We start from the raw sequence: 15,270 nt of genomic DNA on the forward strand, positions 1-15,270 counted from the left end.
CCAGCAGAGGATGTTGAATCTTACCTCGGTCATCTCAGAGCTGGGCTGACAGCTAGGGGGTGAGAGCCTGCTTTCGTGCATTTCATGCAGGTTTCAGTCCCATCCACTGATGGCTCTGGCAGGACCACAGGCCTGTCAAGCAGGCCCCAGGTGAGCCAGTCATCTGAGTTGGCCTGAGATGGGACCAACTCTCAGGCACCCCAAAGATGGTTCCCATGCCCAGTGAGCTGCCTCTTTATTTTTTTTAATTTATTTTTATGATTTTATTTATTTATTCATGATAGACATAGAGAGATAGAGAGGCAGAGACACAGGCAGAGGGAGCAGGCTCCATGCCGGGAGCCCGACGCGGGACTCGATCCAGGGACTCCAGGATCGCGCCCTGGGCTAAAGGCAGGCGCTAAACCGCTGAGCCACCCAGGGATCCCGAGCTGCCTCTTTATTACCTTGCTTCCCCGCTGTTAGGAATTCTCAAAACATGCCACTCTCTTTAATGTTCAAAGAATGAATTCAGTCTAATGTATGGCATCATGAATACAATTAACGATACTGTACTGTATACCAGAAATTTAACTATACTTTATTTATACTTGAAATTTACTGTCAGGGTAAACCTTAATTTACTATTAGGGTAAACCTCACCACAAAAAGAAAGAAAATGGTAACTGTGTGAGGATATGTTAATTAGCTTGATTGTGCTGATTATTTCACACTGTATACACGTATCATACACATATACATATATGAAAATACCAGGTTATACTCTTTAACTATATGCAATTTTTATTTGTCGATTATACCTCAATAAAGATGGTGGGAAAGTATTGTATTAACATTTATTTGTCTAACCTGATTCTAAAACTGGCATATAGAGCAAGCTGATGTGTCCTCTCATCGCTGATCAGGACTTCAGTTCTAACCTCAGGGCAGTTTTCTCTCCCTTCTGAAATGGCCATTTCTCCTTTGTTTCTGGATCTGAGAACAAAATAATCTCAGCAACAAGTAGTATAAACACACATAAATTTTTATCAAAAGTTTTAAAGTTAATTTAAAAAAACAGTACCATAAAAAATAGTACCATATATTTTGCATATATTCGGAGTTTTAAAAACCAGTTAAGTAATTCCATAAAGCTTAAAACTGTAGCCGCCAAGCTGCTAGGAGTGGGGAAGGGGCTTGGAGTGGGGTGTAGCTGTAGCTTGGATGATTTCAAGCTCCAGGCTTCCTTCTGCCCGGGCGCCTTCCACGCTGCACCTCTGCAGGCAGGGAGGCACACGGCTCTACCTGTGGCCAGGTCTCCTTTCGCTTCCCCTAGATTCTGTTTCTTCCCTACTATCTCAGATCCTACACTTCTCTTTCCATTCCGTCTTCCCAAATGTTGTTGCCAGCACTGGTCTCCTCTGTTTCCCTAAGTTGTGTTCTTTTGTTTTTCTTTTTTGTGAAGAGGAGCATAGGAACTTGGAGAAGGAATGGGCTTTGGGGACTCTAGGGAGGAAGTACGTTCAGTTTGACATATGTTCCTTTATTTTTAATTTATTTTTAACAGTTACTTATTTAGGTAATCTCTACACCCAATGTGGGGTTCAAACTCATGACCCCGAGATCAAGTTGCATGCTTTTCCAACTGAGCTAGCCAGGCTCCCCATGACATATGTCCTTTTAAAAGTTCAGGGGGATCCCTGGGTGGCTCAGCGGTTTGGCGCCTGCCTTTGGCCCAGGGCACGATCCTGGAGTCCCGGGATCGAGTCCCTTGTCGGGCTCCCGGTGCATGGAGCCTGCTTCTCCCTCTGCCTGTGTCTCTGCCTCTCTCTCTCTCTCTCTCTCTCTGTGTGTGTCTATCATAAATTAATAAATAAATCTTAAAAAAAACCAAAAAACAAAAAACAAGTTCATCCTCGGGGTGCCTGTGTGGCTCAGTGGTTGAGCTGTCTGCCTGTGGGTTGGGTCATGATCCTGGAGTCCTGGGTTCGAGTCCCATGTTGGGTTCCTCGCAGGAGCCTGCCTCTCCCTCTGCCTGTGTCTCTGCCTCTCTCTCTCTGTGCCTCATGAATAAATAAATAAAAATATGAATAAATAAATGAATGATATCATGAATAAGTAAATAAATAATAAAGTCCTAAAAAATAAAATAAATAAAAATAAAAGTTCATCCTCACTACAGATTGAAACCCATGTTTAGAAATAGAGCCATGGGGGCGCCTGGGTGGCCCAGCTGGTTGAGCATCTGCCTTTGGCTTGGACCCTGGTCAGGGCCTTGGGTTCCAGCCCCTGCATAGGGCTCTCTGCTCAGCAGAGAGGCTGCCTCTCCTCCCTCTGCTCCCCCTCCCCCACTTGTGCTCTCTCTCAAATAAATAAAATCTTTAAAAAAAAAAAGGAAAGAAAGAAACAGAGCCACAGTATTTATGATTCAGGAATGCAGCCACAGAGGTAGTTACTCATCCTGGGAAATAGGCTGCAATCATGTGTGCTCATGGATAGACAGTTTAATGACTTGGATATAATGGGTTTTATGTAATGTCTCCTGTCTTAGTGATCCTTGGGCTGGTAAACCTGAAGAGCATCGTCAGGGAGTGCTGCAGCCACTTCTAATCACCGCCTTGGGGCAAGGGACAGTAAAAGTGTCAGGGACAGCAATAAAAGGGTTTATAGCAATGAATGAGCAGGGGAGAAAAATAAGCTGATGGAGAGGAAACTGGGGTGGAGGGGTGGGGGTGGGTGTTGAATGTGCTGGATGATTTCCGTTTACCTTTCCAGGTCTCCTCTCCACTGATCCACTTGCTTTTTGCCCCGTGAGGCTACACGTGCATAGTATGGGTTATATCTACGACCCGTCTGTTGGGTTGAGCCAGGGGGGCATCACCAGGAGATCAGAGGGAGGAGGGTGAGCTGGAGATCTTTTTCTCTTGTCTCCCTACCTGTAGAGCCTCCACCATCTGTGTCCCTAGACTGGAGGTCCTAGCTAAGCTTTGTCAGGTGGCCCTGAACCACCACCTTTTCTGCCCCTGGATCCTTCAAGCCCAGGTTTGACAGTAGCACTCCTAACTTGTCCCCAGAGGTACTACATTGTCCCCTGTGTTCTCTGCACCCTGCACACTCCTTTATACTCCATTACACTTTCCTGGAGCGGCCTAGTTTGGGTGTATCATCTGTTTCTTGCAGGATGTCAGATGGGACATCTGCAAAAGGTGTAAATCAGCTAGATACTGGGACAGGCTCTATTAAGTGCTTATTCCAAAGCTTGCAGAAATGATTTTCATAACCGGTCCTGGGCTTGACACTGTGTATGAATTTGTGCCAGTTGTGCTGATCAGCACAGATTTACTTATAGAGCACAGAATGGCTAGTTTTGCAGATGGTCAGTTTTAAGCAGGAGATAAGACTAGTCTTGCATTGTAAGTTCTCACATTTTTAAATTTTTTTTATTTTTTTAAAATATTTTTATTTATTTATTTATTTATGATAGAGAGAGAGAGAGAGGCAGAGACACAGGCAGAGGGAGAAGCAGGCTCCATGCTGGGAGCCCGATGCGGGACTCGATCCCGGGACTCCAGGATCGTGCCCCGGGCCAAAGGCAGGCGCTAAACCGCCGAGCCACCCAGAGATCCCCCCTCTCACATTTTTAAAAATAGTTTTGCATTATTTTCTTTAAATACACATTATGTGTTTTATTTTATTTTATTTATTTATTCATTCATGAGAGACAGAGAGGCAGAGACACAGGCAGAGGGAGAAGCAGGCTCCATTCAGGGAGCCCTATGTAGGACTTGATCCTGGGTCTCCAGGATCTCACCCCGGGCCAAAGGTGGCGCTAAACCACTGAGCCACCGGGGCTGGCCAGTTTCTCACATGTTAAATTATGACTCTTCTTTCAGAAAGGTGTTATTTTTGTTTGTTTTTACCATTTTGCTTAGGTTGTCATAGGAAGATATTAATACTGCAAGGCAACAACAGGTTTTTTGTTTTTGTTTTTTTTAAAGATTTATTTATTTATTCATGAGAGGCACAGAGAGAGAGAGAAAGAGAGAGAGGCAGAGACACAGGCAGAGGGAGAGGGAGAAGCAGGCTCCATGCAGGGAGCCCGATGCGGGACTCGATCCTGGGTCTCCAGGATCACGCCCTGGGCCGAAGGCAGGTGCTAAACCACTGGGCCACCAGGGCTGCCCTGGTTTTTGTTTTTGAAAGAGAGAGCACACAAGCGGAGGGAGAGGGAGAAACAGGCTCCTCACTGAGCAGAGCCTAATGCTTGCGAGGCTTAATCCCAGGACCCTGGGATCCTGACCTGAGCTGAAAGTAGACGTTTAACCGACTGAGCCACCCGGGTGCCCTGGCAACAGCAGTTTTTATGTACCACCTGGGGTGGGAGGGCCGTGCTGGGAGGTGAAGGGTCAGACAGACTTGGGTCCTAGCTGCTTTCCCACTTGGCTAACGTTGTGAGCTTGAGAGATTCACCTCCAAGGAGCCTGAGCATCAGCACCTACCTTGAAGTTTTGTATGATGATTAAATGGGGTAGCGTGTGGAAAAGCTTAGTCTGCCGCCGTGCCTGACACATAATAAACATTCTCTAACTAGTAGTTATTATTAAAAACTCATTACATTTGGGAACTGTGGGATGCCAGGGTGGATCAGTGGTTGGGCATCTGCCTTCGGCTCAGGGCATGATCCGGGTCCAGGGATCGAGTCCTGCATCAGGTTCCCCGGGGAGCCTGCTTCTCCCTCTGCCTGTCTCTGCCTCTCTCTCTCTGTGTCTCTCATGAATAAAAGATAAAATAAAATAAAATCTGTTAAATTTGGGAACTGTAGGGCAGCCTGGGTGGCTCAGCAGTTTAGCGTCGCCTTCAGCCCAGGGTGTGATCCTGGAGACCCGGGATCGAGTCCCACATCGGGCTCCCTGCATGGAGCCTGCTTCTCCCTCTGCCTGTGTCTGTGCCTCTCTCTCTGTGTCTCTCATGAATAAATAAATAAAATATTAAAAAAAAATTGGGAACTGTATTCCGGTTCCATGGATGAAAGACTTATTTATAAAGTGGTTTCCAGCCTGTGCATTGCAGCTCTTTGCACATGTTCTGTACCTGGGGTGTCTTTGAAGCTTCAAGTTCTGGTTCATTGTTGGATGATGGTTCAGGGCATGGCAAGTCCCCAGCCGAGTGAAATGAGAGAGCTGGCATTCCAGGGGGCAGGAGGTGGAGGGTGGAGGTGCTAAGCTGTCTTGGGCACAGAACTGACCATGTGTTTTTGTCCTCTGGCTTGCTGACCTGAACTTGGAATCTTGCTTTCTTTTCACTGACCTTGCGAAAGGAAGGCTATTAAAATGAGTCGTAAAACTTGGAGAAGGAAGCCAAAAAAGGAGCAGGCCTGAGGAAGCTGCCCTGATCAGTGGTGAAGTAGACAGTGTTGCTCTTCCACGCTGTTGGTTAGGGAAAATGAGGAGGTAATTTACCAAGTGAGGGGCAGCACATCCTAAGGAGGTAACTTTGAACAGCTCTCTTTTCTTTTCTTTTCTTTTCTTTTCTTTTCTTTTCTTTTCTTTTCTTTTCTTTTCTTTTCTTTTCTTTTCTCTTTTCTTTTCTTTTCTTTTTCTTTTCTTTTCTTTTCTTCTTTCTTTCTTTCTTTGTCTCTCTTTCTTTCTATTTTTTTAATTTAATTTAATTTTATTTATTTATTATTTTAATTTTTTTTAATTTTATTTTCCTATTTAAGAGAGAGAGAGAAATGTGAGAGGAGGGACAGAGGGAGAGAGAGAATCTCAAGAAGACTCCACACTGAGCATGGAACCCAATATGGGGCTGCATCCTACGACCCTGAAACCACAACCTGAGCCCCAATCAGGAGTGGGACACTTAACTGACTGAGCCTCCCAGGCGCCCCCCCAACCGTTCTTAATATTTTATTACATGAATATTACACGGTCATTTTGAAAATGAAGAGAGTATTAAACCACCTGAAATCCCCTACTCCTAGATTACCATTGGTAATGTTTTTGTGTATCACCTTGTGGATTTTTTTTGTATGCATCTATATGTGTAAATTCAAAATCGAATTATTGTATACTGGGGCACTGTAACCTGCACTTCTCTGTTACTGTATATGTCCTTCTGTGCCAATGGATATAAATCTGGTATTTTTAAATGGCCATAGAGCATTTTATTGTATGACTTTGCCTTAAATGCAATCGGTGCCATAGCCTCAAAATTTGTAAATTATTTCCAGTGTTTCATTATTAGAGAAACAGTATTTGAAACTCTCTGGGTATCTATGCTAGTTTTATTTACTTTTTAAAAGGCAAAATCCATGCCTTGGGCTTTTTTATATCCCCCAAAGCATCTAGCACAGTCTTCTAAGAGGCAAACCCTTATTAGTTGCAGAATTTGACATTAGAGAGGAAGAGAGCATGGATGTTGACCACACTTCCATTATTTATCTTCCAACCTAAATCCATCACATGATTTAAATCACATGATTCATGATTTCAAGACCGTATTAGACTTTTCACTATCTGTAATAATTCCAGTAATATTGGCATAACGCTGAGGTTTTCAGAGCTCTTACCAGATTGTAATATCATATAGATCTTGGGATGGCTATTATTGTTAACTCCCATTTTGTGGTGCAAGAAACCACTTAAGAGAGTTTAAGTATCCTTTGTGCTACACCATGCTGAGTCTTTAACTTAATAGACCTAAAGGAGAAAAAGAAAAATTAGGTGTGTATGTTAACTGGAGCATTAATATCTTATGTTGTTGCTTTTAAATACCAATCACGTAGAAATGGAATAAACGTTTTTCATGGAAGTATTGGTAGCTATTTTACAAAATGATATATATAAGGGGGGGTTATACCGATGTTTATCAAATTAGATTTGCTGGCAATATTCAAAGAAATTAAAAAATTCCAACTCTGCAAGTATAATTAGTGAAGACCTTTCCTGTATCAATAACTCCTTTACAGGATGTTTTTGCTTTCCAGTGACATCACTCTGTCCACGGGTACATTTTCACTGACTGGTTTCACTAAGGGAAGGACTAATTTATACTTTTCTTTTTCTCTACCTCTTGGGTCTTCAGCTATGACAGAGACTCCACTTTCAACGTGTTTGTGGGAAAAGGACAGCTGATTGCAGGGATGGACCAAGCTCTGGTTGGGATGTGTGTAAACGAGAGGCGCTTTGTGAAGATCCCCCCAAAGCTTGCCTACGGAAGTGAAGGAGTTTGTAAGTTCTTGTTCCATTTTGTCAACACATCTGCAGAAATAACCAGAACATTTAAAGGGTATTCAGGCCGACCAGAGAATCTTCAGAAGCTTTAAATTGAGGAAAATGAGAAGCAGTGAACATACACAGCAAAAATTTCATCTTTGGTTAATTTCTTCTAGATATTAACACAGGTGTATCGAATGTCACCCTTGTTGAGAGGAAGACAATTTTTTCTCATTTGGAGGAAAAAGGGAGGGAGCATGGTCTGTTTCTTAATTGTTTCGTGACCCCCTTGAACACCTAGGCAGCATCGTAGGTCTTTATTCGTCTGGCCTGAAAGGCAGCAGCTTCTCAAGTGTGAATTCTCTTTAATTTTTAGCTGGTGTGATCCCCCCAGATTCAGTTCTTCATTTTGATGTACTTCTGATGGATATTTGGAACTCTGATGATCAAGTTCAGGTTCACACTTATTTCAAGCCCCCCAGTTGCCCTCGGACCATCCAGGTATCTGATTTTGTAAGGTACCATTACAATGGAACGTTCTTGGATGGGACACTGTTTGATTCAAGGTAAGTGCCACCATTCATGGTAATATTGGTGAAATGCTTGTTAGTTCCTTCTATCTCACTTGCTTTTTATGCCCATGAAGACACCAGAAGAGAGACTCTTCTCAACTTCCATCAGTGCCAACTCCTTTACTTAAGGCTTTTGGTTGATGTTTCATGCTCTGTAAAGCCAGAGTCAAAATTTTAATACATTTCATAGAAATGCAAGAAAAACGTTTATCTGAATAATAGTATCTTGAGAACTCGTCATTAAGTGAAGGGCCCTATTTCCAAGTAGATTGATGCATTTTTTTTGCATCCATTTTTATAGTTTTCCCATGGAAGGAAGAGGGAGAGGCTGAAAGTATATGAAGCTATAGAGAAGTACCAGGAGTAAGGTGCTAAGCTAGAGAACAGTGAACACTTTGGGCTTTCTTGTTATAGTGTGTTTGGTTAGAGAGAATAGCGGGCTTATTTTTGTGAATCACAGTGGTTTAATTACACGATTTTCATTTCTTCTAAATTTGAGGACTTCTGCTGTCTTTCTTTGGGAACAAAGACCCAAAAATGCCTGTCTTCAGGGATGGGTAGAGTTTCACTGTTGAGCTGTGTATCTAAAACCTTATTGAGAAATGAGTTGGAAACACCCTCATGGCATGGAACTTCACCCCTTTCTCATTGGCTTTCAGTCATAATCGCATGAAAACATATGACACATATGTGGGCATTGGCTGGCTGATTCCTGGAATGGATAAAGGGCTGTTGGGGATGTGTGTGGGGGAAAAGCGCATCATCACCATACCTCCTTTTCTGGCCTATGGAGAAGAAGGAGATGGTAAGTCTTTCTCATTCTTCAAGCTACTCTCATCTGTCCTTTTTTTTTAATTTTTATTTTATTTTTCAGTAATCTCTATATCCATTGTGGGGCTGGAACTCACAACCCTGAGATCAAGAGTCGCATGCTCTTCCTGCTAAGCCAGCCAGGCGCCCTTCATTTGTCCTTATTTTTATTGCTGTGATTAATTCAGCTTACCACATGAAACCCACCAGATTTTTTTAGTCTAGACTTGCACTATCCAGTATCGTAGCCACTAGCAACATAATGGCTATTTATATTTAAATTGAATATAAATTAAAATTAAGTAAAATCTAAAATTCTGTTCCTTAGCCACACTGCCACATTTCATGTACTTAAGAGGCACATGTTACTGAGGGCTCCTGTACTGGACAGAGCAGTTACAAAGCATTTCCAGGGATCCCTGGGTGGCGCAGCGGTTTAGCGCCTGCCTTTGGCCCAGGGCGCGATCCTGGAGACCCAGGATCGAGTCCCACGTCAGGCTCCCGGTGCATGGAGCCTGCTTCTCCCTCTGCCTGTGTCTCTGCCTGTATCTATCTCTCTCTCTCTCACTGTGACTATCATAAATAAAATAAAAAAAAAACAAAAAAACAAAAAAAAAACAAAGCATTTCCATTACTGTGGAAAGTTCTGTTGGGCAGTGCTAGTCCAGATCATCTACCATCTCATCACCGAATTGTGGAAACTTCTACTTATTAATGGTCATTGGCATTCATAAGTAAGCATCTGCCACTGCCTCCTAAGCTGTAACCTTGGGCACCAACCTCTCCAGCCTATATTTTCCCATCTATGAAATGAGATTTGAACTAGAAAGTCCAAAGGTTGTAGATCTCGAGATAACAATTTAGTATATGAGGCCAGAATTGCCGTCCCCCCACCTGCATTTGTACCTCTGTGGTGGATTTTACCTGTGACATTAGTTCCCTGCGGACAGATGTAAAGCACAATGTGAGAAAAAAACATTAATTTGAACTAGTGTCATTTTCGCAGAGAGAAAACAGAACATTGGCTTGTAAATGGAGTTTTGCAGTTATTCATATTTTAATTTCGGGCATATTTAATCACATGGACAGGCTAACACAACAAAGAGAACTTTCTGGTATTTAAATAAACAGATATCTGTAGTTAAGAATTGAAATGAAGGGATCCCTGGGTGGCGCAGCGGTTTGGCGCCTGCCTTTGGCCCAGGGCGCGATCCTGGAGACCCGGGATCGAATCCCACATCGGGCTCCCAGTGCATGGAGCCTGCTTCTCCCTCTGCCTATGTCTCTGCCTCTCTCTCTCTCTCTCCGTGACTATCATAAATAAATAAAAAATTTTAAAAAAATCTTAAAAAAAAAAAAAGAATTGAAATGGAAACATAATGCATTTAAGAAGTTTACTGACTGTGGTACCCGACTTATAATAACCCTAACATAAAGTTTCCCAAGCTATGTTTGGCTCTGTATGTCTATGGATCAGGAGGAAAAAGGAGGAAAAGCAGCTCAGCCTTCTTTCCTGTCCACCTCCACTTTTATTGCTGGGGATCTGCAGTTTCTTTTTCTTTCTTTCTTTTTTTTCTGTTGGGGGCTTTTTTTCGGCTTTGTTTTTTCTTTTCTTGTGCGGGGTGATGGTAGCGGGCGTAGGCTTAGGGAGGGCTTTCTTCTCTTTTTTTTCTTCTTTCTTCTTTTTTTTCTTTCTCTTTTTCTTGTCTTTCTTTCTTTCTTCTCTTTGTTCTTCTTTTTCTTTCTTTCTTTCTCTCTTTCTTTCAGATTTTATTTATTTATTCATGAGAGACACAGAGAGAGAGGCAGAGACACAGACAGAGAGAGAGTAGGCTCCATGCAGGGAGCCCGACATGGGACTAGATCCCGGGTCTCCAGGATCATGGCCTGGGCCGAAGGTGGCGCTAAACCGCTGGGCTACAGGGCTGCCCAGCAGTCAGTTTCTTCAAAAAAAAGCAGGGGTGGGGATTCCTTGCTAAGAGAAGAATAAAATTTGAAAACAACTGCTGTAAATATGTCTTAATTCTCCCCTCATCAAGACATTATGCTATTCTGATACTCAAGTGGTCTCATCTTAGCCAGTGGAAGGTCATTTTTCTTGGCTCTCAAATCTTTTTGACATCATCCAGATGCATACATCATATGTAATAAAACTAGATGCCTGGCCTTATTTGAGGAATATTCTTTATTTATGTTAAATAAACAACATGTTATAAATAAATAAACTATTTATTTTAAATATTTATTTAATACTTTAATACTGTGCTCAGCTATCCAGGTATGACTTTATTTATTCATTTGTTTATTTGTTTATTTTAGAGAGGTTGGGGAGGGGTAGAGGGGGAGAGAGAATCTTAAGCAGGCTCCATACCCAGCGCTGAACCTGACGTGGGTCTCCATCGCACAACTCTTGAGATCACGACTGAGCCAAAATCAAGAGTTGGATATTTAACCATCTGAACTATCCAGGCACCCTATATATATTGTATGATATGGAAATTATATCTTGATAAAATTGTTATTAAAAAAACAAATATTTGGGATGCCTGGGTGGCTCAGCAGTTAAGCGTCTGCCTTTGGCCCATGATATGATCCCGAAGTCCCGGGATCCAGTCCCACATCGGGCCCCCTGCATGGAGTCTGTTCCTCCCTCTGCCATTGTCTCTGACTCTCTCTCTGTCTCTCATGAATAAATAAATAAAATCTTAAAAAAAATTTTCAATTAGTATATGATAATGTTAGAAAAATTTTAAGCTCTACTTTTAAGGCTTTCTTTTTTCTAATAAATGAAAAAATACAGAAAAGTACAAGATTCATATTCTATCACACACACACCCCCATACACACACTTGGAGGATTGACCACACCTTACATTCCAGAGACTGACTCAGCAGCAGTTTTCAACAGATTTCATTGTTTCCCTGAGGTGAAGGGCGGGGTGATGGGCTCTGCCAAAGAACCTATTGAAGGAGCTCAGGCCTGTTGTGCTGTCATTCACTTGCGGGTCTACTCCTTTGCAAAGGTATATCGAATGACAAGAATGTTGAGGTAGGTGGTTTGTCAGTTAACTTCCTTTATCTCAAAGTACTGAATTGAGGTATTTATTGGTTGATGTTGATCCTTGCAAGAAGAGCTAGTACCCAATAATCTCTTCAGGTAGATTATCATTTTGTGTATATTCACTAGGTCCCCACTGTTGGGAACATCCCAAAGAAGCAGTACCATCCAGAAGTGGGATAAAAGGAATTTGAGGATTTATATTTTGCATTGTGGGTACCATTTTTCCTCCCTCTTAGCTAGCTTTAATTTTATTTATATCTTGTTTTGGATGCACTTAATAAATTGATTTTTTGCATTTTGCGTCTTCAAAACATTGGCTGATGGTTCCACAGAACAAGTCTGTGTAATATTCTGTAGAATCAAGTCCAAGGTTTGGAATTTATGCCTGTAAATGTCTGTGATTTGCATTTGTACACAGACAGAAACCCACAGAGGCATGTATTTGGGTTTTCATGTGGGTGCATAACCACCCACATAGAGCCTTGATTTGTCAGCACAAGCATAGAAAATACGGTCATGGTAGTCTTGTGTGTCATCAATATTGGTTTGCTCCTTTTTCTGAAGAAGTCAGGCTTCATATTATGCCCACAAGCGCATGGTTGGGCACCATAGACATGGTGGTGGCAGAAATAGTTGAACACCAGGGGGCCACCCAACATGTGAAAGAACGTTTATTTCCTCAGCTTGGAAGCTTTAAGGAATGAGTAACACCAACACAGTGGGAGTTGAGTTGTAGTTAAAAGCCCTTCCTAAATCTCATGTCCTGATTTCATCATCTTCCTCCATTCTACTCTAGGGAAAGACATTCCTGGACAGGCATCTCTGGTGTTTGATGTTGCTTTATTGGACCTCCATAACCCCAAGGATGGCATTTCCATTGAGAATAAGGTAGTCCCAGAAAACTGTGAGCGGCGAAGTCAAAGTGGGGACTTTCTCAGGTATCATTACAATGGCACCCTTCTGGATGGCACCTTCTTTGATTCCAGGTAAGGAAACTACTGGAGCCTTCACTCACCAGAGCATCTTATTAAAGATAGTCTACCTCTGGCTGGACCATGATCTGAACTCTGTCAATGCTGATTTGTAGTTAGTATTTTCATCTCTAGCATAGATTGTTTTCTGACATTGAATTCCTTCAGAGGCTGTTAGAACAGTCTCCTTCTTGGAGCCTGTGGGATATAAGTCTGCAGGAAAACGGGATAGACTCAGCCTACACTCCCACCATTCCTTATACCTTGCTCAACTATCCAAGTAGGGAGCCAACTATGGGATCCAGGATGGGAAGTGGCCAGAACTGAGGTCTGGGTGGTCGGAAGAGGGGACAACAGACTTGGTGCCAGGAAAGGTGGGTTCTGGTCCCGGTGTGTGGTGACTTTGGACGGCATTTGACCTCCCCGAAATTTAGTCCTGTGCCCCCGCTCCCCCCCCCCCCCACTGTAATTAGCACCTTTCTCAGAGATGGTTAAAGAGATAAGGTATGTAAAGCAAGCTCTGTGAACTTCAAAGGCTGCTGGAGGAGACAGGTTGAGTGCTTGTGGCTTCCTTCCTGATGCTGCAAAGGTTAATTACCATGCCTCTGTTGTTATTCAGTCCTGTTTTGCTTAGTAGCTTGCCCTTGTACAGGTGGCTGGAGCAGGCGGCAGGCAGCTTGCTATGTCTTGCTCTTTCAAGTGGCATGTGCCCTTGGGAAACCACCTCTTCAGCTTCCTGTAGAGCGAACAGGTAGAGACAGCAGCCTACCTGTCTCTCTGAGGTAATAGACTTCTGATTTCTTTAGTCATCCAAAATAGTACAGAAGAATTTTCATATGGCATTATTTTGCTTGAATATTTTTTTTAAGATTTTATTTATTTATTCATGAGAGACACACAGAGAGAGGCAGAGACACAGGCAGAGAGAGAAGCAGGCTCTCCACGGGGAGCCCAATGTGGGACTTGATCCCAGGACCCCAGGATCATGCCCTGAGGCAAAGGCAGTCGCCCAACCGCTGAGCTATCCAGGCGTCCCATTTGCTTGAATAATTTATCCTTCCTGTTCTTAGGGTCTCTTCCTTTATAATTTTCATTTGATCTTTTTGGAAAAAGTAATAGTCACATGGTTCAGAATTAAAACTAAGTGTGTATTAAGATATGTCCTATTACTTGCCCCTGCCTACCTTCCATCTCCCTTTTCTCTAGCCACTTGGAATTAACTCTTTCTTTCTTCCTCCCTCCCTCCCTCCCTCCCTCCCACCTCCCTCCCTCCCTCCCTCCCTCCCTCCGTTCGTTCCTTCCTTCCTTCCTTCCTTCCTTCCTTCCTTCCTTCCTTCCTTTCCTCCTTTCTTCCTTTCCTTTCTTTCATCTCTATGCCCAAAAGGGCTTGAACTCAAGACTCTGAGATCAAGAGTTGTACACTCCACCAACTGAGCCATCCAGGCACCTCTAGAATTAACCACTTTTATTAATGTTTCTTTTTTATTCTTCCACTGTGCGGATTTTTTTTTCTAATGTAGATATATACAAATACAGATGTGTGTGTGTGTTTTAAGATTTATTTATTTATTTCTTCATGAGAGATATATATATATATAGAGAGAGAGAGAGGCAGAGACATAGGAGAAATAGGCTCCCTGCAGGGAGCCCGATGCGGGACTCAATCCCAGATCCTGGGATCACGCCCTGAGCCAAAGGCAGATGCTCAACCACTGAGCCACCCAGGCGTCCCAACACAAATACAGATGTTATCTTATTTTCTCCCCTTTATAGTATATAGCAGATGGAATACACCACCCTGCCTCTTCCTTTTTATTTTTCCATCTTGGGATTTTTCCATATTGATATATAGAGAGACAGCTCAGGTTTTGATCTCACAGTCATGAGTTCAAGCTCCTGGGTTGGGCTCCGTGCTTGCGTGGAGCCTACCTAATTAAAAAATTCATACATAAACAATTTATACTGTACACATATAAGAGAGCTAATTTGTTTTTTATGTCTGCATAGTGTTTTCATTGGGTGAATATTCTCAATTTATTTAACCATTCCCCTACTGATGAACATTTGAGTTGTCTTTATTTATTTATTTTTTTCTATTACAGAAAACATTCAGTGTGTGCATGTTATTTATTACCCGTTACTTATGAGCTTGGTTCTGTCCTTTATTTCCTGGAATTCTATTTCTTTTTTTTTTTTAAGATTTTATTTATTTATTCATGAGAGATATAGAGAGAAAGGCAGAGACACAGGCAGAGAGAAGCAGGCTCCATGCAGGGAGCCCGATGTGGGACTCGATCCCAGGACCCTGGGATCACGCCCTGAGCCAAAGGCAGATGCTCAACTGCTGAGCCACCCAGGCATCCCTGGAATTCTATTTCTAATTAAAAGACCATTTTTTCTAGTGTGCACCAGATTTATTTCCATATTAGAGGAACCACAGGGTGCCTGGGTGGCTCAGTCTGTAAAGCATCCAACTCTTGATTTTGTCTCAGACTATGATCTCAGGGTGTGAGAAGGAGCCATGAATTGGACTCTGTGCTTAGCAGAGGGTCTGCTTAAGAGTCCCTGTCTCCCTCTGTCCCACCCCCACCCCCCCAAATAAATAAAACTTTAACAAAAAAATAAAGGAGTGACAATTTTATTAGGTTTTAAAAATGCTTTCCA

At 42.6% G+C, this 15,270-nt stretch overlaps 1 protein-coding gene across 2 annotated transcripts in view; it reads left to right on the forward strand.

Moving 5' to 3' along the window:
• FKBP9 (FKBP prolyl isomerase 9) overlaps positions 1–15,270 on the forward strand; it is a 41,169-nt gene that overhangs the window by 6,341 nt on the left and 19,558 nt on the right. For both annotated transcript variants that reach the window (XM_038557286.1, XM_038557287.1), the window contains exons 2-5: positions 7,063–7,208; positions 7,570–7,759; positions 8,425–8,570; positions 12,432–12,621. In XM_038557286.1, the coding sequence (XP_038413214.1) occupies positions 7,063–7,208; positions 7,570–7,759; positions 8,425–8,570; positions 12,432–12,621 (672 nt within the window). The remainder of the gene's footprint in view (positions 1–7,062; positions 7,209–7,569; positions 7,760–8,424; positions 8,571–12,431; positions 12,622–15,270) is intronic.

The sequence above is a fragment of the Canis lupus genome, chromosome 14, assembly GCF_011100685.1.
Source record: "Canis lupus familiaris isolate Mischka breed German Shepherd chromosome 14, alternate assembly UU_Cfam_GSD_1.0, whole genome shotgun sequence".
NCBI classification, from domain to species: domain Eukaryota; kingdom Metazoa; phylum Chordata; class Mammalia; order Carnivora; family Canidae; genus Canis; species Canis lupus.